Genomic DNA, 25,765 nt, shown 5'->3' with positions numbered 1-25,765 from the left:
CTTCTGTTCTCTATAATCTGTCATCTATTCTCTAATCATTAGTATGAAATAATATTTAAGTGTTAAAGACATTAACATCACATTCAAATTCTTGTTTAAACTTTGTACATTATTGACCGGTTACATTCCAGGTTTTTATCACGTTATATTTGATAACAATTTGGGTTGTTGTTACACATCAGGCTCTAACAGGCCTGTTTCTTTTGTTTTAAATCACAGAGGACCTGAGCAGTTATCAAAATCTATAACTTTGAACGTCGGCATAGAAATAATGACATAAAAGACAAAAACCAACAGGTACCTCCAATGTTTTCATAGCAAAACTCGGTCCTTCAAACAAGAGCGGACTTTAAAACTTCCACTCCGTCCTCCAGTGAATCCACACAACGGGAATTCTGCATCGATCAGTGCGGCTCCAGGGTTTTGCTCCTCGGCGGCTTCGTAAATCTCGAGGACTTCATTTTCGGTTCAATACCTTTGACTGGAGCTCAAAGCCGTTTAGTTTGGTTTATTAGTGGAAAACAACAGTTTCTTCTCTCTCTCTCTCTCTCTCTCTCTCTCCGTCAATACGGTGTGACAGACAGACGACTGAAGCCCCGGAGATGCGGAGCTGCACGGCATGAAAATGAGAGCGTGTGACAGCTTCTCTTCTCTTCTTGTGGAGAAACACATTCTTGTTGTCAATCTGCAATTAGTTTCGACAGAGAAGACATCCGCTACGCGATCCAAGGCAGAAGGGAACCTCGGCTGTCAACCCCCCCCCACCCCCCCACCCCCCGGTTGCCAGTAAAAACATCCTCCTTTCAAGCCCCTTTGCGATCAGGGATCATCCATCCCGATCCCTGCCGGCTTTGCCTTTTGTTTACGATGCTTCCCTGTGGTCGAGAGCCAGTGTCTTGAGTAAAATCCCCACGCTGTGGGCAGGCCGGACGTGTGATCACCTTCTAGCTGACGGTCTGCGGATCATACGCAGGTGCCTTGATGGTGCACGGTGTGTTTGCGGTGCTTCAGGCCGAGGGCCCGGTCTTTAAAGTCCGCCGCCCGCTGCTGAGACGTGTCCACCAGAGCGCTGGCTATAGCGATACCTGGAAGACAAAAAGAGAGAGGAGGTTACCAATGCTGCATAGTGCTCCAGAAGTGAAGACAGTCTGTCCTCTCTCTCCCTGGCTTGTTTCAGGTTTTAAAAAGTGTGTTGCTCCAACCAGCCAATCAGAAATCAAACCCTATATAGTGTCATCGGGGGTTCAGCCAATCCCAATCAAGGTAGGCCCTCCCTTTGACTCCTCCCACAATTAGGCAGCTCTGCTCTGGCACATGGCACCACGAGAGGAAGTACTTCCTCCTCTTCCCAAGATGGGCATGTGTGGGCGGAGCAAGTCCATCTCACACAGACACAGCAGATTCTGAATGCAGCTCCTATGATCCAATATTCAAATGGAGAATCAAGGAGAAGTTGGATTTAGGGCAGTAAACTTTGGACCATGTGAAAGTGTTGAAAAACTGGATAATATGACATCTTTAAATTGAAATGGTCCAGATCTCACTAGTGCTCAGTGCCATTATTGTTTATTGCTCTGGCGCATGGTCACAAATATCGGGCTGCACGCGGTCGGCCACAGACGGGTCTGAGATGTATGACGATATTTCTGTCACTTGGATCAACGTGGAACCTGCAGACACGAGAGCACATGGGCACGGAAAGTATGAATTGGCCTTTAATTGGCAGGAGAAGCAGGATCAGCTTCTTAATTCCAGAATTGGTATCAGGTTGGACCCTGATCTCGAGTGTATGAGATGTGATGAGGGTCAACGTTGGTCAATCAGGTCATTAAAACTTCATTCTGATCTGTGTGCACGCGTAAGGAAAGGAGGTATGAGAAAGGTGGATGTCTTTCATGACAGCTGCCTCAGTAAGAGCTGCAGATTTCTACTGGCCCAACGAGCTTCACTGTAAAAACATGTTCACTTCACAGGCTTAAATATTGAATTACGTTGACATAACATGTCGATTTACGTTACCGCTGCTTTCTGCATATGAAGACACTTTATTTGTTTAGTTGTTTCCAGGATCAAAGCGTTTTCTTATACTCATTTTTATTCTCCATGAACCTGCCGTAAATCCAATCTGTTTCTAATCATCTAGCTATTAATAGGGATTGAAATGGTTCATATAACAGGCCTAGTTTAATGTTTGGAGGATAAAATAAAGAAGATTCAATCATGTTTCTATTGATTGGAAACTATCAAAGAAATGACATCGTCTCCACTTTGTGTCTTGTTTATTTTACTTGTTTGAAATTGAAGAAAATATGAGTTTTCAGTCCAGAGAGTGTGAAAGGTAAAGCTGCAATCAGAACTACGCACACCAAATAAAAGCTGCAAAATTGGAACTTCAGAAATCAAACCTAATCTCTTGTAGTGAATTGATCGTGAACGTCTCACTGAACGTAATAGTTCAATTAAGATCGTTGTGATTTCGGTTCCTCCGTAAGTAGTTTGCTTTCATCTTCTCAGGAAAGTCCGTTTTTACATCTTTGTTTCTTCCCTCTTCGTCAGAATTCGTCACAACATATATCACCAACACACAACGCTGCTCGTGAAGACGAAAGAACACAGCGGAAACATGTAAAACTCAAGTTGTAAAGACCAGAAATTATACACTTTAATGTTCAAAATAAATGTGCGAAAAGTGAAAGTAACAGTAACTTAAAAGAAACAAAGAAAAGAAAAACCTTCCCACCTCCATTGGTGTGTGTGTGTGTGTGTGCGTGCGTGCGTGCGTGCGTGCGTGCGAATGTGATTAACAGTGATTCAGCCGGAAAAGCTCAATATAAGTCCAATCCATTTAGCGCCAAAAATGAGTAAGAGAAACACATTCACCATGTTCTATCAGATTTCTCCTGCCTCATCTCGATACCCAGCAAACATTTGATTCTCATGTCTCTGGTTGTTGCTGCAGCCGTGGAGGGGGGGGGGGGGGGGGGTCTCTCTGTCCCTCCCGTCACTTTAAATTCTCACCATCTGCCCTCTCCCCCCGGGAAAACTTCTGCATCTGATGTTTGACTCTCCACAGCGAGGCTCACTTCGGCAGGCCAGATACATACAGCATTGTGTTACCTTGGCAGTTGTTGCTGTGGATTTAGAGTCATGGACCCCCCCCCCCCCCCCCACTCACACACACACACACACACACACACACACACACACACACACACACACACACACACACACACACACACACACACACACACACACACACACACACACACACACACACACACACCGCAGAGCCTGACAATGCATGGTCATTACGACGGGAGCTCAATCTGCCGGTGTGCGGGAGCCAAAATAAACAAAACAGACAAACAGTGGCGGGAATCTGCTGCGCTCTTGATATGATTTGGATGCAGGATGTTTTCAACATTTCACACTCAACCGATTCTTGTAAAAAAAAAAGAAAATGTATTTTAAATTTTTTTACTTCCAGTAGGCGGAAAGGGGAAAGCCGATTACACAGTCGCTCTGTGTGTGTGCTTGTGTGTGTACGTGACTGTGCAAGTTGAGTTGTGCAGGTGCGCCTGTGCACATGCATATTTCTGCAGAGTTGTGACACAGCGAGGCGTGCAGTCAAACATGGCCGCCAGCGGTTATTTGCTCCGTTTACCCACGAATGCAGAGGGAAGATGATTGGCTAACAGCACCTGGTCTGCAGGAATTGTGGCTTTTTGTTACTTGTTGATTTATTTTTTTTTTTTATCGGTTTGTTTGTCGTCGCTACAATGGACATCAGATTTGTCTCTTTGTTGATGTTCATGGTGAGTTGTGGCCTGATTTAAAAACCTTTTTTACATCATTTGTATGTCTTTGATATCTAAATGCTTATATGTGTAAATATCCGCCTTCTGTCACTTGTCTATACTTAGAAATTATACTGTTATGTCTCTGCGATTATATCTAAATATGTGAGGCACAACAGTATTTTCAAGTGAGAATGTAAAACTTCCATTGCGTTTGGAGTGTAGGTTACAATAAGAACAATGTTTTCCTCCATGGTGTCGTGACTCCCAGTCTTTATTGTCCTGGGACTTGGTGCTTTTATTTTGACAGTCACCGTAATAACAATCCAACTTGGTTGTCTGCACTAGAATGTCTGTGTTATGAATGTCCCATTGTTAATGTGAGTACTTACAACGCACGTGTGTGCGTTCATTACAAAAAACAAACAACAGCACTCTCTAGTGGCCAAACATGAAAACTACAAGGTTTTCATAATTTCTGCCATTTCTGTGTAAACGCACATAATTCTTCAAAATACGATGGAATCGGAGCCACAAACTTCTATACATTGACATTAAGTCATTCCTCCACTAGTAATATATGATATCAGAGCTCAAAATTATTGACCAACTCACAACTGATTGCTTCCAGTAAACTTTCCTGAAATATTACAAACTTGCATTGGCTACATCCCCGCCTACTTTTCTCAGGATTGTAGTTTAGTTTTTATTAGTTTACTATTGACGTCTTGTATATCAATGTGTTTAAAACAGTGGTTAGCACAACTACCTCGCTGCTTTCAGAGTGGAGGTTGCGTTGCCAAAAAGTGAAGCCCAAATATAAGATACAAACACTAAATTCGAGAAGGAATATACGTAAAATTTGTGAAATTATTTGTCCATGCAGGAAGTAAATTTTGCATAATGTGAAATCTTGAAATAAGAATTTTAAATCTAGATTTAAGATTATACTGTAAAATCAAAGATAAACAAAAAATAACTAAACAACTTTTAAAACAAGCCAAATGATCTCTCGTGTCTAAAAGTAAGATTACAAATCTCGGCAAGAGCCAAATAGTTTGTAGTGTGCATGTTCTCTGTTTGCATGCATGGATTTTCCGGATGGATGAATGGAAATATGTCATTTATTAATCTTATCACAAACATATAATCGTTTGAGAGACATTTGTCATCTAGACACAAATAATATGGTTTTCTGTCCCCTCATCAGCATTTATCTGTATTTTTCTTCTTTGAATTTATTTTGTTTTACTCTACCATGAACCCTCATAGACAAGCAAGTGGTTTTGGATGAAAATCTGCCAAATTAACTTTTTTTTAGAAGATTTTGTAAGAATCTAGGAATAAAAAATGAAGATCAAAGAAAAGCTTTGAAATTCTAAAGAAAAAACAAACATTGTAATTCTGAATTCGAAAATATAAGCAATAGCCCCGTGTGTCTTTCTGTGTTGGACATGTGATTAAATGCCTTGAACCCAACGTCGGCTCGGTTTTAGCTTCAGCCTCTTGTTACACTGAGGTGAACGAAGCAGGTGAAGAAAAGGGATGAATGGATGAATGCAACAGGCGTCTGCAGCGATCAATTCAACCTGCCTCTTGAACTAATAATCTCTCTCGCCCACACGGCCTCTAATCGCCACACACAACAGAGCAAACACATGAGAATCTACATCTAAAGGATTCAAAAGAATGGGAAAGTAAATAAAGATCATTTCATGATGTGAAAAATGAGTGACTCCCACTCATCAAAATAAAGGCTCTCACCTTTTGACAAATTACCATCATAATGGTGTTGATTCTCTTCCAGGTGAGCAACCGCGTTTCCATTTGCAAAATTAAATTGGTCAAAAGTAATCAAATTACACTGCAGGTGAGTGCAGGTGCTCGTTCAGCTGCCGTGGCGACCAGGCGCGTTAATGTGATTGTTTTGTCAGGTGAGTTGTCGCATCATTAACGCTGACCGCCGCCGCCTCCTTACAGACTAATGAGGTCATCAGCATGAGACAGAATTCCCCAGGAACATTTCGGCGCAGGTCCGAGGTGGGAAACTGGGGCTGCAGCTGGGAAGCATCTGTGGTGGGGGGAGCCTCCCCGCTAACCTCACCGGTCCTCCACACACACACACACACACACACACACACACACACACACACACACACACACACACACACACACACACACACACACACACACACACACACACACACACACACACACACACACACACACACACACCTGTACAGCATCAAAGGGTTTAGTAACCTGCTTAACATGTTGTGAAACAGGGACGCACCAGAAAATGTAAATCCAACAAACATTGATTCAAACATTTATCATCCGTGAGGATCTGATTTCACACAAACAACTCCGACAGATGTAGAACTAGGATGAACTGCATTATTACTATATATCAAGTAGAGCTTGTATAAGGAAGGGCCATTCTGATTGTTTTGACTCTTTCATATAGCATTATGTCACAGGATTCTGGAGCTGGGTCTGGGTTCAGAATGGATTTTTAGAGTTTGGACCAGGTTTTTTATGGTTTTTCTGAGTTTGGATTGGGTTTTCACTGGTTTTTCTGTAGTTTAGACTGGGTTCAGACTTTTACCCTGGCGATGCGTTGGGTATAGAAGGTTTTCTGGATGTCGGTGTGGGTTTAGACTGGAATTATGGTGTTTGAACTGCGTTTATACAGTGATTCTGTATGAACTTCTGTATGTTTGACCTGGGCTTAGACTGGTTTAACAAAGTTTACAATATGTTTATACTGGTTTTCTGGTGTTTAAACTGGGTTTGGACCAGCTTCCTGGTGCTGGATATGGTATAGAATGTTAAAGAATGGAGATGGGCCTGGGTATAGACTGGTTTTAAGATGTTTGCACTAGGTTTAGACTGGATCTCTGGAGTTGGGCCAATGTTTAGCCTGTTTTTTGAAGATTTCTAAACAGTTTAGACTGGTGTTCTGTAGTTCAGACTGGGGTTGGACTTTTCTTATGGTGCTGGGCCGGGTTTAGAAGGTTTTCTGCTTAGGATTGGGGGTAGTCTGCATATCTTAAGTTGGACCTATGTTTCGACGGGTTTCCTTTAATTTAGACATAATTTACACTGGCTTTCTGTAGTCTGGCCTGGATTGAGATTAATATTCAGAAATTTTGTCTTGGTTTAGACGGGTTTCCTGGCGTCAGGATAATACACCAATAGAGGCAATTGGTCTTCCTTTGGTCGTTCTTTTAGAATGTAAACAGTTCATTAGGTCAGTCCAAGCTAAAGTTGTTCCTTTAATTCTCTTTCACACATCTAAATTTGTTCTATCAATCGTTTTCTCTGCGGTTTTGGGCTTTTTTGATGGCCTGTCTTGCAAAAACAAAAGGCAACAACAAATCAAAAGGAGACAACAGCTAATCTAAGCTTGATGTTATCAAGTCTTTATGTCCACATAGTGAACACGAGTCCCTTACGTGTAAATGCCACAGAGTCTCTGGCGAAAAGTCAACATGCAGGCAGATGGGGCGGGGGAGGCGGCGGAGGAGTCCATCCCAGCGGGGTGGATACTTTCAAAGACAGAGGGGATCAAAGTATCGGAGATCCATTCCGGGTCAATGGAGCTGGGTTTCCGAGCTTTGCCCTCCGATTCCTGTCAAGCAGCAATCCAGACACCCAGAGGGAGGCAGTGGGACGCGGGGCCGGTGTGAAGAGGTCGAGAGGAAGAAAAAGGACAATATCGCTAGAAAGAGGCTTTCAAGTCAGCAGTCACAGCCGGAGTCTGGTCTGACCGAGGCCGGGAGAAGAAAGAGTCTTTTACCTTTAAAAACTTGATGTTCAACTTCAAACCAGGGTTTTATCGCAATAGCAGAGGTGCAGATTGTTTTGGAAACTGTTTTATTTGGACTAATGTTTGTGTGCTATCCCCCATATGCTTCGCTTTGATGACTTGATTCACTGAAAGACTTCGCTTGCGATGAACTTTACACCTTTTTATCTGTTAATTGTCAATAAAATACTGAGGGAATAACACATCGGGGCATTTCACAGCTCTGCAGTCAGATATCTGATTACTCAAGGTGGTGGAAACGCATGAGTTATAACTCTACAGGACAAGAGTATTTTTAGCGGGTCCCTTTCAAGTCATCCCACCTTGAACTGTAACGTTGGCAAGTATTCGGTGCCACAAAGAGTATAGGAATCTGGTTCTCCTCACAATCCAGGCCAAGACTTGTTATGACAGTTACACTTTTTTTCCCCCTCAACAATTATGAATTTTAAGGCGTTCACACTCGTCGTCCAGAAGTATCAGGATGAAACGAGGAGCAGATAAAACTGAACTGAGCAAAGTTTCCCGAGTCATGTTGGATAAACTTTTTCATTATGGAATCTGCTAAAGAAACACTTTCCAAAAAATGAAAATTTAAGACTGTTGTCTTCTGTTAAGATCGAATTTATTGTGACGTCTCCTCTGTTAAGCCTCTAAATGACTGGAATCAATTTCCTGGCCAGGGATCAAAAAGTTCACTTCAGCCTCACGTTCGGACGAGAGCCAACGTGTGAATGATGCTGCACGGGGCTGGAGATGCTTCGTCAGGAGAGCCGGCGGGGTGAAACAGCCGAGAGGAGACAAAAGAGAGGAGCTGATGTGGCTGTGTGAACACAGTGGGACCATGCTAATCCAGAAAGCTGCTGCCTTCTTTTCAAGCTTTCTCATCCACACTGTGGATGAAGATCTGGCTGGAAATGTTGATATAGATTTTGTTGTCAGTGGGCTGAATGTTGAAGGAAGAAACATAGAATAAATTGTTTGTAAAGGGCCTTTCTGAGTGGAGTTTGAATGTTCTCCCTCAGCCGGGACTGGTTTTCCAGGTATTCCTGCTTCCTCTCTGGAAATCCTCCCGATTACATATTTCTTAACCGGCCAGTTATTTAGTGTAAGCGTTCAGCGGGAGTGTCTGTTCTTCTGAAGCAACGTCAGCCGACAGGTTCAAGCTCCTTCGGCATCAACTAAGTATATGAAGGTGGGATATTGGACAGATGTTGATGTAAGTCAACGGTTCCGCTGTGATAATAAGTGAAGATATCTCTTTACTGTCAGAGTGAATTTAAAAACGTGTCTTTAAATGAAATTATTAGCATTACCTGCCACATATTGGAAAAATGTTCTGATAGTATTATGAAAATATACTGTAGCCTGTGTGTGAAGAGATACTTTAACAATGACCATTCCTGCCCATATTGTATATTTTAATCTGCATGTTTTTATACTGTATATATATTGAAGATTGTACACCTTTTTGTCCAATTCCTTTGGATTATTCTGCAAGACATAACTGTCCATATCAATAAAGGTTTATCTCATTGCATCTTATATAAACAGCGGACTGGAACGGTGGAAATGGTACAATATGAGAAGTGTTTCGTACGTATTTGAAGTGCTGTAATGTTCCAGGATTGCTGGTGCTCGGTTCGTAATACGCTCTTGGTCATGTTTTGCTCGATGCGCTTTGGTTTGGAACTTAAAGGAAGTCATATTTAATTTGCAGAAATTGCACTTAAAACCTGTCCGGCACTTCAAATCAAAGAGACAAACGGCCACTTAAGAGTAAGAGGATAATGATGATATAAAATGAAGAGGGAGGACTGGGGATGAGAGGATTATATTTTCCTTTGCACTTCTCCTCGGCTGCTTCAGACGAGACCGCCAGCGGATTCATCAAAGCGTGGCCACAACCACTTACCGCCTCGGCGGCAACATGCAGATCTTGGTTTCTGCGGGTGAGGGGCCGTCGACGCGGAGCGTTACCGCCCACTGCACTTGTTCAACAACTCCTTCATTCACTCCCCCTTCATTCGGTTCCCCTCCTCCTCACTTTTGAGGAAGGTGCGTCGCCGACGGAGCCTCTCAGCCTTTTAGTGCCTCTGTTCGCTCTCACTCTTTGTCTGCCGCGTTGCTCTTTCTATTTATACTCACAAAGACTTTCAAACACATTACAGTACCTGCACTTTCTTCCCCCCCGCTCAGATATTCACGCGTCTATCTGCCGAGCTGAATAGGCAGATTAGTGGTGGAAAAGGCGGCAGTGAATACCGCTGTGCCTCCGTCTCTATTGACCCACTATCTAAGCTCAGAGAAGCAACTCAAACCCACAGCTTCTATATTCTTTTTTTTTTTTCTTCCTCAACACGGTAAAGCTAAACTGAGAAAGAAAAAAAAAGAAAAAAAAATCACATTCTGGTAAATCCATTAATACCACTGATTGAGTTCCACTTCATACCGAACAATAAAACAACTGCAGCAGCAGGAAGCAGAGCGTAAAGCTCATAGACGAGAGGCGAAGTGAATTAGAGGTGGACGACTGGTGGATGGAGCCAAAAATAAGATCTCTCTCACCATGTTTTTTCCCCCCAACCCCCCCCCCCCCCCCCCCCCCCGCTGCCTCCCTCTCCTCACCCATCCTGTCAGTCTGATTCCCTTCCCCTGTCCATCACGTCGGGCCACTGTGACTTCAAATCAGTCAAACAGTCACTCAGTGGTCAAGCTGCCCCTCTCCGGCGAGAGAGTGGCTCTCAGAGTCAGGGACCATGTGTTAGTTGTCCGTTGCAATTTGGCTGACAGCCTCGGCTTGTTTCACTCTTCAGGATTTCTGGTTGGATTATCGCACGCGGAACTTCGATTTGACTGATTCCATCCGTCTTATTCATATTGCCGTTGGGCGTCAGTGTGTTCCTCGTTTAAGAGTCGAGCAAAAATGCCAAGCAAGAGCTTGGAGGCTTCCTCTGCTTCTGTTGGTTCAAATCCCCCAGTCCGAGGAAAAGCTTCACGGGAAAGCCTCCCACCAACCAAGTTGATGAAAATTACCCAACCAGGGCAAGCGAAAGGACACTCTTGAGGTTGAGGATCCTAAAACAGGACACTTCAAGATTTGTTTATAGGATTTTCAGACCCCAGAACGCACCGGGATGCACTTCAAACAAACTAATGATGAGATTGTTGGTGGTCCCGAGACTAACAATCAGTATGCAAAGTGAAAGCTGCAGCTTGTCTCTCAATACTAATGTGAACCCTTGAGGTTAACGATATGGTCGGTTGAATGTGGAGAATTATTTTGCCTTTTACCAATATTAAAGACAGAGAGAAAAAAACCCACAGGTAGTGTTCGGTTAAAGGACTCGGTAATAGTAGCTGGAGCTGAGAACAGTGTGTCTGCTGTGGGGGGGGGGCATGAACACATTGTTATTCCTCAATGGTTCCAGGCTTGAATAAGAGCAGCACTAGCATAAAGATAGAAAAACTAAAAAGGAGTATGAGTTGATCTATTGGCAGCTGAGAGCTCGTGCCTTCGCTTGAATGTGAGGGGTCGGTTAATGGTAACACCTCGGGGGAGCTTAGCGAAGGAGGACAAGAGGAAAACAAAGAGGAGGCGATCTGAAACACACATTCGCTCATCGAGGATTCCTCTTGAAGTGTCTCCCGTCGAAGGTGGGCGGAGCTAGCCCGCAGTGACTCCACTCTGGTGCGCGCCAACATCAATGGAGGGTTTCTGTCTGACCCTACACGGCGAAGTCTCGGGGGAGCGCAAATGGGTGGGAGGACCCGAAAGCAGAGGAACGAAGGCGCATTATAGGTGGGCGATGTGTTTCTTTAAAGCCCTTTCATCTGCTCCTCGGTGGTTTGGAAGTTGTAATGTGGGTTCACGCGCTGGGATGCACGTTATTGCTCGTGTTTGCATGAGCTGAAATCACGGCTGACCCCACCGGAGTGAAACAACCACACGCTGATGAGCGGTGGACAAAAAAAAAACAAAAAAAAAACTGTTGGACCAGAAAAGCCTGAGGAGTCTCTGGAGAAGAACGATGAGCCACTTATCGCCCGTAATTTCCTCAAAATGAGTCCACTTCCTTTGTGATGAGCTAAAATAGCAGGTAGAGTAAAGCGGCGGGCACAAAAAGCCACCAGTGTCGCAGAGTCATTTAAATTACCTTAAAGTGGTTTAATCAGGAGATTTGTCAACAGGTGAAGGCGTTCAGCGGGGACTGGAGGAGTTACTGGTTTAATGACAAAGCTTGGCACAACTCCTAAATTAGTTTCACATTTTAATCAGTCAAACTGGGCTGGATTGGAGTGTCCCAAGAAGAGAAAAAAACCTTACGTTTTGAAGGTTAGTTCATCTTTTACGAATTGCATGAAATTTTCAGGGATGATATATCATCATCATCATCATCATCATCATCATCATCATCATCATCATCCAAGGACCAATCGATCACATTTTGGGACGTTAACAGCAAAACGTTTCTGAATAAATCTCAAAAACATGAGGTCTTTAGATGGGAATTTATTGTCTTCATGTCATATGTGGTTTTTCGGTCCTTTTTTGTTGTTGTCTTTTTCTATGCAATGTGGGTTTCTTAGTTTTTATGGTTGTTTTTACATGAACTACTCAGTGTGTGCTGTTTTAAATTGCCCCTAGGGGATAAATAAAGTATCTTGAATTTTAAAGCTCTTCTGCACGTGCACAGTAGACGGACAACAAGAACAATGCTTCTTCCAGAGTGTCATGACTTGATACTTTTATTTTGACAGTCACCATAATACCAATCCAACTCGGTCGTCTGTCCACTAGAACGTCTGTGTTCTGCCGTAGAGCGGATTGAGCATGTGTGTGTGATTTCATTACAAAAACAGCCAATAGCACCAACTGATGGCCAGCCATGATAACTACACTGTTTTCAAAACTTTTCCACGTAAACGCGCAAATTCTTTGAAACGAAATGCAAAAACGATGCGTTTTCACCTGAAACGTTGTCGTATAAAACGGGCCTCAGTTGTTCAGTGTCTCACATCCCGACCCTCCGACTGTGCACAGGTCTAAAGCTCGCTCCTGGAATATCATTTAACCCCAGAAAAAGCTGAATAAACATGACAGAGTTGGTCTGGGGACGTCTGGATTACCTCATATAGCCTCCCGCCGATAAATGGCAGAAATGGATAGATGGACTAATGAATATGCTTTTACGATTTAACTTCCCATAAAGGAGACTTCCTCTGACTGCTGTGTTTCCATGATTCCTTGGACGATTTGAGCCATTTACTGGTCCTCCATTTGCTCCTAATGCACTCGTGTTACCATTACTACTTCTCGTTCCTTTTTTTTTTCTTTTCTTTTTTTAATAATCATAATTACCTCTCGGTGCAGCAAAGCTTTCTCTTCCTTTTTTCTCTTTTTTTTAATTATTATTATTATTATTCCCATACACTTTAAATGCCTTGTTCCTTCCTCCTGAATTAGACTCCAGACGCCAAATCTTAAAGTCTCCAACATTAAAAGAAAATAGCTTCCCTGCGAAGTGCCTCTTTTTCTGTCTGCTCTGCTCGTTTCTTCCATCAGGTACTCGGGATGTCGAAAGCTTTGCTTCCTGTCTGGAACAGCGGAGACGCCTCACGCCTCCTCCGGTTACAAACAGCCCACCTCACCGGGACGACCGAGCGACAGCAGCCTCCAGAAGAGCTGCAGAGGAGATTGGAAACACAAACCCAGAGAGGCCCGGGCGACCGGTGTGTACATTTAAAGCTTAAGGGGGTCGGAGTGGGGGGGGGGGGACGAGCTGGATGGGAGCAGATTGGCCCCCGTGCTGACGCTGCAGAACGCCGCAGGCTCGGCTCAGGTCTGTGTGGAAGTGCTGCTGTCCTCCCGGGTGATTTCCGTGGCCACTCGGTGGTCCGCCGGAGAGCGATGGGGGGATATCGTGTGTCGTCCGTCTACAGCGCAACATGAGAGCTCGGGCGGTGGGAAGTCAGGATGTCTCATCGAGGGGAACAATTGATCCAACAGTGAGCGTTGGAGGGGAACCAGGCAGGTCCAACCGCATCAGACGGACTGCGAGGTGCCATATGTCAGGAGGGGTTCCTGAATAATGCTTCACTCTGCCACAAACTGATATCACAATGTAAAACTTAAAACATCCAACCATCTGTTATAAATATTAATGTCTGTCGAGCTCCTTGTTTACTGGAGGTTTGGGGTTTCTTTTCTGCTTTTTGCAGCAGATTAAAGCCAGAAATGACTCCAACTAAGGAGAAGTTCATTTCATCCTGAAGAGTAAAATGTTGTGTAAGATCTAAATATTTAAAGGGGTCATGTTATACAACTTTTCAACAGTTTCACATGGTCTAACGTATGTTAGTCTAGTTTTAGGCCCCGTTCAGGCAACAACGTTTTCAGGTGAAAAACATTTTGAAAACGATTCCCAAGGTGAAACTTTTTGAAAACGCTCCCACTCCATCTCCGTGGAAAAGGGTCAAAATGCAACTTTTTGAAAACAATCCAACGCCGCCTCCATGAAAATATAACTTTTCTGAAACACTGCCATTGCGCATGCACGTCATGAAAACGACACCGTGTTCAGCTTTTCTGCCATTTCCGTGTAAACAGACATCATTTTCAAAATGTTGTCATGTAAACGGGGCCAAACAGAAAGGTGTGTTTTCTAAATCTTTATTAAGGGAGATGATATTGATGAATAGATATGAGAGATGTATGCCAAGAATGGATTCCAAGATGAAGTTATACCAAAGTAAAAGTCTTCTTAGGGATACTATATGGCCAAATAAGTGAGCAATACAAAGTGTACAATGGGCAAGATGTTTATACTGAGTCATTAAACTTATTGCTCTATGATAAGCTGATTCAATAAACAAGGCTGATGTGGATTTCATAAATTAAAGCTCATCATAGTCTCAAAGGGGGAGGAAGGAGGCAGCAACAAGATGCTTCCAAGTGATATAAAAGAAAAAGAAAAGGTTATGAAGAAGAATCTTAATTGTGATTTCATCTGTGCTCATTTGTCTCCTGATTGCCTTTCCTTGTTGTCCTCCTGTTTGCATACGCTCCTTCAGGCTTTGGTCACAGAGATTGGTGTTACTGCTGCGACCACGATCGGAATCAGCAACCGTCTCGTCTTCCACACATAGAGTCATGACATGTAGAACACGTAGCACAATTATGGGCGTTAGTCCAAACATGAGCCTGGCTTTAGGAAATAGGTCTGAAAAAAGGTCAGGCGTTTTATATTCAGGGACCGCTGAGAAGGTCAGGTGTGTGTGTGTGTGTGTGTGTGTGTGTGTGTGTGTGTGTGTGTGTGTGTGTGTGTGTGTGTGTGTGTGTGTGTGTGTGTGTGTGTGTGTGTGTGTGTGTGTGTGTGTGTGTGTGTGAAAAGCAGGAACCACTAAAATATACTGAAATGGGCAGATTGGTGAATTTTAAATTATGAAACTTTCACATGTATGAATCTAAGTTTGACAAACTCAGTTGTCTGAGGCCACGGCAACGTTTCCAGTGAACACATGAGCTGGTGCATGAGCAGCAGAACTAATTAACACGATGGTAGTAAACACGTGCACCGGACCGCACAGTAGAGCAGCGGTTAGTGCCCACGCCTCACCGCGAGAAGGTTGTGGGTTCAAATCCCCGGGGGCCTTTCTGTATGCTACGTGTCAATTCTGTGAATTTATTAATCCTCAAAGGGGATTAATAAAATATGATTCTTCTTCTTCTTGTTCTTCAGTGTTTAAAAAAAAGATGTGTTTCCATGGAGATTGAGTCATTTGGCACTCAAAATGTTCTTTTGCTAATTCATGTCGCTGTTTGATAATCAATTTCTGTTAACATTAGAAAGCGCTGGTCAGGTTTGTTTAATCTCACAATGGTTAGATAGTGTTTGGACCCGTGTGGTATCTGTAAGTAAGATGTGCAGCATCAACAATGGTATTGTCTGCTCCCCACCCACCCCCTCTCCTCTCTCTTTCTTGGAGCGTTCCAACCCCATGTCATGTACGGCAGCCATCCCAGCTTCCAATAAAGGCAGTAAGAGCAAAAACTGTTCTGACACTGGAAGTCTGAAGCTGCTGAACAGGACAAGGGGAAAAAAAAGAAATAAAAAGTAAATAGACGGCCAAAATACAACAAAGGTTTTACCCAAAGCGGGCCATAACCCTCGGACCTGCCGACCCCCCCCTCCCCCCAAAGGGACTCCTGGACTCCCGTTGGGGAGCGCCTGGTCCAAACGGCCCTGCTGCTGAGCTGAGAGGCAGCAGCCTGCTCAGATTATAACGAGAGTCTTTTGATGATGCCTCGCGTGTCATCATGTTTTTAGTGTGTTTACGAAGCTTTTCTTTACAAACGCCAGAGCCTGTTCGACATGTAGCCTGACGGGGGCGTGGAAGGGGTGGGTGGAGGGGGTGGGGTGTGGTGGGGGGAGTTGCCGCGAGCTTCGCTCCGCTCGTTACATCTGGAGCCTTTTCAGACATCGCGGAGCAGCGGAGAACAGTTGGTCTTGTAAAACGCCCATTAATGATTTGAACTGCCTCCACAGCGACGGAGATGTTGGGATTTCATGGTTCCAGGACAGCTGACAGTTTACAACAACAGCCACGATCAAATGAAAGTGGAGAAATGACCAGTGTGTGAGTCGATATTTGTTTATCGTCAACAGTCACATTAGCTGCGCCTGGAGCCTGACAGTTGGACATAAATACAGGCCGCATATAAATACTGCAGCTGATGATTATGCACAACCTGCCTTTTTCAGACCAAATATGACTGAGGCAGCACTTTTTCTTTTACCCCTTAATAACGACGGCTCTGAACATCACTGGACCATATCTGAGCTGAATGGAAGAAACACGTCTGAAGACATTCGGAGTGAATGCAGCTGCTGCCATTTGATAGATCCGGCTAACAAGAGCAGACGTTACAAATGTCCCCATGGATGGATAGTGAAGGAAGAAAGGAGGGACTCCAATCAGCCAGTCATCCGCATACAAAGATCCAGTGACAGCTCGGGAATGACGGAGACAAAGAGAAGTGCTTTAAACTATCTACTTCTGCACAAAGTACTTGGAAGCTTATAGAAGAAATTCTTTCACTTTGCTTCAGGGTGTATTTCACCATCTTCGCTGTGCATTGTGAAGAAAATATCACAGGTCAGTTTGATGAGGACGGGACTCCGATGGAGGTTTGGCCGCTTCACTCTGTGTCTTGAGGAACATTTCAAAGTCTTTTTGCAACGATGATTTTACACGTGGAGTGGAAAACCAAGATTATTTTTTTTTCCTGGGGAGGGAATAAAACTGGAATAATTGTTATTTATAAATATTTTCAGGTGGTGGCACCATAACTACGTTATGTGGTGATGGACCAAGTTACGACCTCTGGGGTGTAATTTGTCTGTTTCTTTCAGTCTGGCAAAAGAGTTTCTGCTCAAGCGTCCTCCAACCTATACAAAGGCACATATGGTACGTTGATTCTGACTGAATCTTTTATAGGGGCATCAGAGTGGACACCCAGTGTACCCCCCACCCCTCCAGGTTTCATTGGTTACTAGTTATGTAGACCATGGAAGGTGCCATCATCTGCCATTAAATTATCAAGACGATTTATTTTTGCTGTAATACAAAAAAATCTATAAACAAAAACAAAAAACTAAATAAAATTAAAAATACAAATAAATCAATGTTACACCATGTGATCAAAATAGCTTTATAGAGAACTCGATAACAATATTATAAATTAAATTTTTCATCCTACCAGTGTTAATGAAAGCTATTTCCGAATTTACTGAAAACGGGAGCAACAAACACATGGGACACATAAAAATGTCCAAAACCACACTTAGTTTGCAATTTATGGTTTTGAAATGTCTTTGGATGGGAAGAGTTTTGAAATAGATTTCTGTAAATATTGAGTCGGATATGCGCTTCTCTGAAAGACATGAGTATTTGTTAGGTGTTTTGAAAATGTCTAGTTCAGGCCCCATTTACGCAAAGTTTTTCAGTCAAAATGGAAAAACTTCTTTGTGTCTTGGGCGTCCGTTTACACGACAATGGTGCTCCGTTGCACTGAAAACGGCTCCCAAGACGGAACTTTCCCAAAACGCTCCGACTCTCGGTGGAAACGACGGGAAATGCAATTTTTCTGAAGCGCTGCACCACGGCCAGAGTAAACAGTTCTTCTGTACATGTGTGAGTCGGTTGATGATAACAACAAATGTTGTTGTTTAGACGGGGCATGGTGAGTAAAACCACTCATGCCTCCCTTCATCTGGACCTTGGTGAAGCACGTTTAGCTACTTGGTGTAGATAGTAGCCATAATGATCACAAACACAAATGTTTTCTCAAACAAAAATGCAAAAACGATGCGTTTTCACATGAAATGTGTAAATGGAGCCTCAGGAGAAGTTGAGATTTGACTCTAAATAGGTTGAAATGATAATAGTAGGAACAGAATATCTCTATTTCTTTTATTGTTTTAGTCTGTTGGGAATAATTAAGAAAGTTAAAAAGTCACAAGTTGCTTGTTTGTATGATTGCGTGCAGTGCGGCGGCTCTACCTGACTGTCCAGGTGGAGGTATTCCAGACGGGACTCTGGGCAGGTACAGTAACACCGTCAGAATGCCTGCCTTGCTTCCCCAGCAGGGCTCCATGGCGATGGGCTTCGGCGCCGCCTGCACACAAACATCAAAAGAAAAAGGATGAAGATTGTAGCACAATATCAGAAAACACTGGAAGCACACCGATGCTTCTGGATTTCAGGTTTGCTGCACGATGTGAAGGCTGTGCTAAAGCAAATGCCAGACAAAGGAGGGAGCGCGTCACTTCGTAGCCAGCAGAATGATAAATTGACTGATGATCTCAGATGTCAGAACAGATGCAGACGCCACACGCAGCGGCGGGTGTGTTGTTTTGGTTTGTATCTACGGGAAAAGGTACACTCACGTCTAGTTAACGGAGCAGCCAGACAGTCTATTTGAATGATGCAGCAGACACCCAGGACTCAAGCTGCGCTGCCCGGATCCCCGCCGCCGCCTCCCCCCGGAGCACAGCTTCCAGCTGGGGCAGTCTGGCCGGCTCTCTGGCGGCCCGCGGAGCTCCACCTGCTGCGCCGCTGATGTAAGGCTGGTGGGAGAGCATCCCATCCGTCTCTCCAGGTAAGTGCACAGATGCACATGTTTGGGTATTAGCCCCCCCACCCCCCCCCCACCCCCCCACATCCATCCTGCTCATGTGTGTGGTTATTCAACAGTGCCTGAATACAACCACAGCACAGACTTTCTCATCTACGTCAATACAGAGCCGCCGCACGCCGTCCATCCACCACACGACGAACCACTAAATCCTCCAGTTTGGTCTGAATTCAAACAAAAGCAGTCTGATGGGATTCATCCCGAAACGCTTCTGACCTTTAGAAAAATGCAGACAGGAAATATAATTACCTTGACATGTGTGAAACAAAAATAGCCATCCTGTATGTACAATCCCACAGGGACTGTTTGTATATATACTGTGTGCCGCGGTGTCTATAATAATACCTAATGTGTGGGATCGTGTTTCCTCTAATCTGAATGCTCCATGAGGAAAAGAGTCACTCAGGTATTGATCCGGTTTGACCTTTCAGACACACAGTACCAAGGAGGTCACCACTTATAGACCCTGCTGAGTACTGTGGTCTGTGGGGAACTGAGACATCGACACGCACACACATATACTGGTGAGCCATAACATTAAGACCACAAGGATTCACTAATAGAAACGGAGTCATTTGAACGACGGGGGAAGAAACCTCTATGGCTCCAGATGAAAAGGTTCGATTGTTTTGAGAAACACTGTCTCTTTAACCATCGTGGGAGAGTGAGATCTATTAGGCAGAAAGTCAACCTTTCAATGTTTTAGAGGCACAGAAATGGGTAAATGTAAAGACTTGATGGTTAAACGACTGAATCAAGGTCAAACCTGATGTTTTATATGTTGCCTGGTTTGGTTACTTGTCTAGTTCTACTTTTTGTCATCCAGTGATTCAGTAGGTATTTTGATTTCTATTTCTTATTGGTCACATGTTTCGATTCAAACATCAACCTTCTGTAACGCTTTATGCAATTCAGGTCCGTGGTGCACTTGAGGTAAATGTCAGGATATACCCGGATACGTTTATCGCAGTTCTCGTCCTGAGTCATGTTCCCTGTTTCTTGACCTTGCTTGTTCCCAGCTGTGTCTTGTTTTCCCTCTCTACATATAAATCCCACTCTGTAATTGTCTCAGTTGCCAGTTTGTCTGATTACACTGTGTGTCTTGTGCTGTGCTACTTCTTCATTCCAGCTGTTTGTAGTTCTTAGTCATGTAGTTCTGGCTCCCACCCATCGAGTGAGACGAGGAACTTCCATTTCTACATTGAGGTCTGCTTTTCCTGAGTCAAACCTATTATAAAACCGCAGCGTTTCGGAGGTGTCCCCTGTCAGCTTCAATCACGAGTGGTCCAAGGAACGAAACAGATTAAAATGAGGACCAGACCCATGGATGCAGGAGGGGAGTGAGGGCGAGAAGGCCTGGTCCGATTCATCTGATGAGTTACTGTCGCTCAAACAAATGCAGAAGGTAAGTTCTGATTGACAGGAGCAACAAGACCAAAGTCAATCGTAGTATAATCGGAGTAATTTTCTCTAAAGTCATCGCTTCATTGTATAAACACATTGTTAGGATTGCTTCATTGCCATTTACCTGTTAACGTTTCAAATACCACTTTTCTGTTTTCATTGATTCTTCCCATTGGAAAACATTTCTCTGTGGAAAAAAAAGACACTTCTACAGAAAATTAATAAATAAATTAAGAAAAGAGTCATGAACCATCATCCAAAACACTTCTGATCCAATACCCTGTGTGTGTAGTTTGTACATTCTTCTGTGGGTTTTGTTTGAGTCGAGACCAGGACCAGTGCACCACAGGGCCAAGACAAGACCAAGACTTTGAGGGGCCAAGAGCGAGTTCAGACCAAGACAAGACCAGAGAATCCCAAGACCAAGAAAAGACCAAGACTTTACGGGGTTGAGACTGAGTCAAGACTAAGACCAGAGCGTGTCAAGACAAAGACCCTGAAAATGTGGTGTTGAGACCAAGACCGTTGGTGAGTATCACATTACAGCCGACAAACCAAAACGCTTTAGACTCTAAACAGTCTGCGTGTATGTGAGTGTGACCTTTGACCTGTTCACAGTGTACCATTCCTTTCCAGGCATTGTTAAACACACAGATCTTCTCTAGGGTCTAATTTTGGTTGGTTTCAACATGCGTCATTCGAGTTTTGATTACCTCAAAGCAGGCAAAACCTTCACCTCCCGTCATCTCCAACGTACCCCCATAGGGGCATCTAGAGCCCGGGTTGGGAGCCCCGACTTCAAAACATCTTCAGACAATACGAGAGTGTCGTAAGAGAAGGTGAAAGACAGTGAAAGGGCCACAGATCTGTCAGGCTGCGTGAATACAACACAGGAGGATGTTGATAAACACCATCTGTGATCAATAATAGTAAATGAAGGCTGAAAACAAGCAGGAAGGCTTTATGAATGTTTGATTACTGAGACCCAATTCCAACATTTTGGTGATGTAACGGCTTCCATCAACTTATCAACTTAACACGGGTAACTTGGACCACCTTGGTGTGTGCGCACACACACACACACACACACACACACACACACACACACACACACACACACACACACACACACACACACGCATCTCCTCCAGTGCTAATAGGTTTAAGTGCTGGAGCGTACAGCGTAATTAGAAGAGGCTCCTCTGTTTGTTTAGTGTTTTCAGAGTGTCAGGAAATGATGAACTCCCTACGACACACACACACACACACACACACACACACACACACGCTCTGTAACTAGAACTTCCTATTAGCGAGCGTTCTGATTGAGTTATAGCGCGCAGACGGAACAGTGCGTCGGTGTTGTTCGGAGGGAAACGCTGTTCGGAGAAGAGGAATCAGGAAAGATGCCAGAGAAACAACAGGTGCTTGTTTGTTCGTCCTGAAAATACTCAGCTTGTTTCCTTCCTTTAAAACAAGTTTCACTCATTAGCAGAGAATTCAAACGGCTTCCCGGAACAGCGGGCAGCGCTCTGCTGCATGTGTGTGTGTGTGTGTGTGTGTGTGTGTGTGTGTGTGTGTGTGTGTGTGTGTGCGTGCGTGCGTGCGTGCGTGCGTGCGTGCGTGCGTGCGTGCGTGCGTGCGTGCGTGCGTGCGTGCGTGCGTGCGTGCGTGCGTGCGTGCGTGTGTGTGTGTGTGTACAGTTCAGATCCACAGGCCTCTTTGATCTCACATGAATGTGAAGCAACTCGCACTCACTCACGCTGCTCATGCTAACTTACACCTTGTTAATGACACCCGGTCTCCTAAAGGAAATTACTGCTGAGTCGGGGAAAAATAAATGCATGAATATTCACATAGATGAGTCGACGCACGAGTCAAGGAAAGGTCATGGAAGTGCATGTCTTGGGTCATATTTAGCTCTGACAAGTCACTTTTTGACAAGTGATGAAAAATATCTGAAACGGTCACCTTGTAAGTAATTGTAAGCAACATTTTCAAGCATAAGCTTGTTGAATTTTTCCCCACCAAAAAAAACAACACTACAAGCCTCCTACAATCTATATAAATCAACAAAATCAACATAAAGAATTTTATTTCAACCTTCTGGTGCAAAATATAGTGATTTGTATTTTATTATAGACATTTCCATTACATATATTCTGCATTACAACAAAGAAAAACTTGAAATATGAAGTTTAATATCTAATTATTTTACCAACTTAAGATGGAATTGGGCTGAATGTGACCCCTGAACCAAAAGGTGTTTGACACCCCGAGATTAAACTAATAAAAAAGGGAAGCTAAAATGGCTTAGATTAAAGAAGTAAAACTAAGTTGTAATAACACGCGACATAAGATCCAGATTCTTATGGTCATAAAGGTGACAGACGGCTGTCAAACGGTTCATGGTTGTTTGGCTTCTCTGTTAAAAGCACCCGGAAATGACTGTTGTATGCGGCGCTATGTAAATAAAGTTGACCTTTTTTAAAAAAGAAAAGATGAGAAGAAAACGTCAGTATTCATTCAGCTAAAGTCAAAGAAATAACAGTCACAAATAGAGTTTTTTTCTGTACAATCAACAAATCAATTAAACCCCATTCAAAGCGGGTTAAATCCTCCTGCACAGTTTGTTTAAACACTGATAGTTTATACGGTAACAAACCTGATGATGGAGTCGCACAGTTTGAACATCGGATTAATGTGTGTGTGTGTGTGTGTGTGTGTGTGTGTGTGTGTTGTGTGTGTGTGTGTGTGTGTGTGTGTGTGTGTGTGTGTGTGTGTGTGTGTGTGTGTGTGTGTGTGATGTGTGTTGTGTGTGTGTGTGTGTGTGTGTGTGTGTGTAAGTAAAAGATGAAGCGGGAGCGGCGTGATGTAACGGCTGTAAGAGCTTTCTCTGGCTACTTTCCCAAACTAATCAAGGTAAGTGAGAGTGCGGGAGGAAGGAGGAGGGGGGGAGGGGGGAGGGGGGAGGGGGGGGTAAAGATGAACAGATGAGGGGGGTTCGGTTGAGAAGTTAGCGAGGCTGGAGGGGAGATTTAGGTGTGTGTTTAAAGTGGGTGGTAAATTCCTGCTGAGCGAAAAGCTTTCTGAGCTGAGCGAAGCCGATGAGCACCGAGGGCTCTGACCTGATGAGAGAGAGAGAGAGAGGAGCAGAGAGAGAGAGAGAGAGAGAGAGAGAGAGGAGAGAGAGAGAGAGAGAGAGAGAGAGAGAGAGAGAGAGAGAGAGAGAGAGAGAGAGAGAGAATCAAGCAGACCACCCTCTCTCTCCTTTTATTTATATTTTAAATATCAAATGTCACTTAAGCCCAGACGGCCATTTTTTCTTTTTCGCTGACTGTGCGTTATGTTGAAATTGGCTACTTGGCAATAACTGAGCAATTTCACTGCGTCACTCTGTGAGGAATTACTGGAACTCATCCAGAGGGGTTGTTCTTTTATTTCCAAGCTGCTTTTGGGAGGTTTGGAACCAAAACCAGGACTCCCCCCCCCCCCAAAAAAAAAACAAACCCTAACTAATAAACAATACCAGTATCAGGTAACGGGTCCGATACTGCGAAACGCAACTTCTCGAAAATGTCCTGTCTCCATGGAAGCGGGGGAGAAAGCGGAACTTTTTGAGAATGCTTTGATGCTATCTCCGTGGAACCGGGGGAAAACGCTACTTCTTGAAAAAGATTAGGATCTGTCGCCATGGAAACGGTGGAATGTGCAACTTGTCGAAAATGCTCCGACTCTGGAAACGGGAGACAAGTGGCAATTTTTTGCCAACTGTTTTTTGTCGCTGTTGTTGTTTTCTTCAGCCCTGACATTGAGACTGTAGAGCATCTTCCTCCCACTTACTGACGTAACTTCAGCTGAACTCGGTGAGAGAACCGGTCATGAGACGGCGCCACACCGAGCTGGATGCTTCAGTGAACCATCAAACCTAAAGCCTGTTGCAGGCCTCTACCCCGGTTAAACGCTGTTCCCTCCATCGCCGACCCGCCTGAGGCTACTCCTGCCTTCCCAACACGCACTTCAGTCCATTTAACACACAAAAGCAACTTTCAATTGTGTTTTTTGCAAATTATTTGCAGCCGAGTCGCAAAGCTTTCCAGTGACGAAAGAAGCGAATTCCTCAAATCACAAATGACGAACATGACAGCCCGCCATGTTTTCCTTCTCTGAATGAAAGAGAGGAAAAGTTGATTAAATACAATAAAACGCTCTCTCTGTGACCAGTGGATGGGTCATCACTGAGAGAAACTTTCCACCTAAAAGAAACAATCTTGAATTTTAAAGTTAAAATTTACATTTTATAGTTTCGGGTGTCCCATCCAAAGGTGGAACTTGCAACCTTCTGAAAGCTTGCTCATGTGCCATAACGAATAGTAGTTCTGCATATGCTCAGTAGACGGGCGGTAAGAAGAACATTTCCTCCATTGTGTCGTGACTCCCCGTCCATATTCTCCTGGTACACCGTATACTCTTGGTACTTTTAATGTTGACGATTGTCCGTGTACTCCCACCGTTAATGTTTAATGTGGATTGAGTTCTGTTTTATAATGTCAAATATTAGTTAGTATTTAATGCAAAACCTCCACTTGCCACATATTTAGTAATAATGATAATAATAATAATAATAATAATAATAATAACACAGACAGAGGTCAGATGCTCACATATAGTATATAAGTAAAAGTTTATCACTAATAGTAATGAAGGGTTTCTGAGACATTTAATGTTGATTATATTACGTAGTGTTCTTGCTTTGCACTGATGAATCCTTGTGGCTCACTGAGTTTTACTAATTGTCGCCACCAACTCTAATAATGACGCTCTGAACATCGGTGCTTTACGTGTCGTACGTTTTCCAGTGAGAACAGACGTGTAGCGTTAACCCGCGATAACCGCGGCAGACGCGGTAACGTCAGCTCACGCCGAACTTCGTCTCCACATTTCATTTTATTCGATGTTTTGGGCGTTACATCAGCGGTGGTCACGTCAGGCTGAAGTTTTTATTCTCTGCCCTCCATAAACAACCCGAGAGAGAAAAATCCAGACAAGGTCACTTTGTGCTGCACTCTCTTTCAAGTCCATTTCTTCTGCCTGTTTGTCTTTCTTCTTCCATTTATCAAAAATAACATCGCAGAAAGGAGGAAAATTCTCAGAGGTCATTCAACAAAGTGTCAGACTCGCCTCTCTCTCTTCTTTTATCTGTTCTTTCTACTTTTCATCCCTCCCAGATGTTTGTTGTTGTTCTTTTTAAATTCTCATCTCGTCTGTTGTCGTCTCTTATACTTGTTTCAAACAAACAGCTGTCCAAATAGTTGTGCAATCGTTTTGTTCCTGGATGAACAAAGTGCCCAATTGAGTCCCGGTACCAGGTGGGGGGTCGAGCGACGGCGCCAAGATGGAGAGATTGTCACAGACTGTGAGGAAATTGAGGTGAAAGTTTATGTTCCACTGAATAACTGTTGTTTTACTCACTCATTTTCCTCTCTGAAAATCTGCCCTGGATCCAACCGGATGAAATCACAGGCGTGGGAAATTGCAAATTCCTAATCCAAT

The 25,765-nt window shown here is 43.7% G+C and overlaps 1 protein-coding gene across 1 annotated transcript in view; it reads right to left on the bottom strand.

The window, feature by feature from the left end:
• Nucleotides 1-963: 963 nt before the first annotated feature.
• The window catches only part of LOC308120496 (attractin-like protein 1), a gene marked incomplete at both ends in the record, with an annotated part of 279,677 nt that continues 254,875 nt past the window's right edge, over nucleotides 964-25,765 (bottom strand). The window contains 2 exons of the mRNA XM_080481128.1: nucleotides 964-1,085; nucleotides 18,175-18,289. Of these exons, the coding sequence (XP_080337254.1) occupies nucleotides 964-1,085; nucleotides 18,175-18,289 (237 nt within the window). The remainder of the gene's footprint in view (nucleotides 1,086-18,174; nucleotides 18,290-25,765) is intronic.

This window comes from Lipophrys pholis (assembly GCF_963383615.2).
Source record: "Lipophrys pholis genome assembly, chromosome: 15".
Classification (NCBI taxonomy): Eukaryota; Metazoa; Chordata; class Actinopteri; order Blenniiformes; family Blenniidae; genus Lipophrys; species Lipophrys pholis.
The sequence above is the reverse complement of the archived record's forward strand: the minus strand, read 5'-3'. Positions and strand labels throughout refer to the sequence as shown.